This window comes from Myotis yumanensis, unplaced genomic scaffold, assembly GCF_028538775.1.
Source record: "Myotis yumanensis isolate MYYU_CA2020_CCGP unplaced genomic scaffold, mMyoYum1.0.hap1 SCAF_81, whole genome shotgun sequence".
Classification (NCBI taxonomy): Eukaryota; Metazoa; Chordata; class Mammalia; order Chiroptera; family Vespertilionidae; genus Myotis; species Myotis yumanensis.
Genome location: NW_027223832.1, coordinates 89,346 through 91,092, shown reverse-complemented (window position 1 = coordinate 91,092; position 1,747 = coordinate 89,346). Strand labels below are relative to the sequence as shown.

The following is a 1,747-nucleotide window of genomic DNA, read 5'->3' as shown; positions in this document are numbered from 1 at the left end:
GCTCTGGCTGCAGGAGGGCGGCTTGCATTGGCGCTTCTCGACCAGCACAGGGCGGGACGGCCCCGCCTGAGCTGGGTCATCTGGTGGACACCCGCCCCGCCACGCTCCCTCCCTGCATGGCTGGTCAAGCCCCTACCTAGAGACCAAGTCCGGGCCAGGCCACTTGGGCTTGCCTAAGCTTCTGGGCATTGAAAGGCTGGATTGATGTCATTTCTAAGGAGGGTTGTTTTTTTTTTTAAAGAGTTTATTTTTTTTAAAGGTTTTTATAAGGAGGGTTATTTTAAGATTTTTGTTTGTTTGTTTGTTTGTTTTCAACTCCCTCATTGGACACAGCACCCTGCCAGCTCTCCCTCGGTAAGCAGTGCAAGACGACGTCCTGGCTTAGCTCCATGCACGCACGGACTTGCCGGTGCTTTACCTGGTGGTGACCATTGATCGACAATTCTGCAAAGCAGCCTGCATCAAAAGAGCATCTGTCTTTATTCATTGTTTTCACATGTGTGGTAAACTCACAACAGCTATCAGAATCCCTTCTCCTGGTCCTCAGCCCCTTGAGGAGGGATTGCATCCCATTCATTCCTAAAACAGGCATTTCCAGGCCTTTGGAGCAGGCCCCAGAGCATGCAGCCAGGGGCGGCGAACCCGAGGACCTGGACTGGGGCTTGGGGACAGAGGTAGAGTTTGGAGCGGTGAGCTTGGGAAGGGCTTCCACAGATTGAAGCTCAGGTTGGAGTAGGGCCCAGGTGCGTTTCTCTCTGGACTAGGCCTCAGGGGTGGAGGCCATGGCCCTCGGATGGGGCCGTGTGGGAGAAGTGGGCTGCCTGACCGGGTTCCAGTGAGCCAGCTTGCAGGGAGCATCAAGGGAGCCTGGAACCAGGACGACACCTCCTCGTCCTGGTGGGGGGCCTCTATTGGGAGGGCGATGTGTGGGGTTGACGTGCAGAATTCCTGCTGGATAGTGATGGCTCCTGTGGGAGCATCATCCAGGAGAGTGCCGGGTTCCAGGCCGACGGGTGAGTGCGCCCCCTCTCCAGAGCCCAAGCGCGCCTCAGGGACCAGAGATACTGGTGGGACCAATGTGGGCTTGCTTTGGGTCTCCAGGACCGTGTTGACGCTAGGCAGGGCACAGCCTTCAGCCACGACCAGCACTGAGGTGAGCGCGTCTACGGCCCAGGGCACCGGGGGGCCTTGCAGGCTGGGTGCCATCCCGTCTTCAGGGCCCGCAGGCTCCTCAATCCGGCAGCGCTTGGCGGGCCCGGGTCCTCCAGAGTCCGGTTCACACTGGGGTGCAGCATGGGAGCTGGGGCTGAGGATGCGGCTGCATCCTATTCAATTCCTAGAGTCGCCATGTCCCTCTGCCACCAAAGAAGGGGGTTACAAGAACAGAGAGGAATCCCCTGAGAGTCCAGATGCCAGGAGTCACAAATCAAGGTGGCCGTGGGACCCCTTTCCATCTGGGGGCTCTGGGGAGCTCCTCGCCTGCCTCCACCAGCTGCTGGTGGCCTCTGGCATCCTGCTCTCAGAGCTAATATACAAAAGCATACACATTTTATTCACCTCAACTTCAGCCTCTGCCTCCCATAACCTCCAAGGCCTGCTTTGTTCGGTGTTTTTGGGTCTCCGGTCTCCCCCTTCCCGCACCCCTCCCTCGTGGCCTCCTTTGGAGGAATCAACACCAGGCATCGCAGCCACGTTCAGCAGAAGGAGAGAGAGAGAGAGAGAGAGAGAGAGAGAGAGAGACAGAGAG

The 1,747-nt window shown here is 58.0% G+C and overlaps 1 protein-coding gene across 1 annotated transcript; it reads right to left on the bottom strand.

Moving 5' to 3' along the window:
- Positions 1-579: 579 nt before the first annotated feature.
- Positions 580-1,325, bottom strand: LOC139001066 (proline-rich protein 23C-like; the record flags this gene model as incomplete). Its single annotated transcript, XM_070402905.1, has 1 exon — positions 580-1,325. A coding segment is annotated over one exon (746 nt), but the record flags the coding sequence as incomplete, so codon positions are not given.
- Between the last annotated feature and the right edge of the window lie 422 nt (positions 1,326-1,747).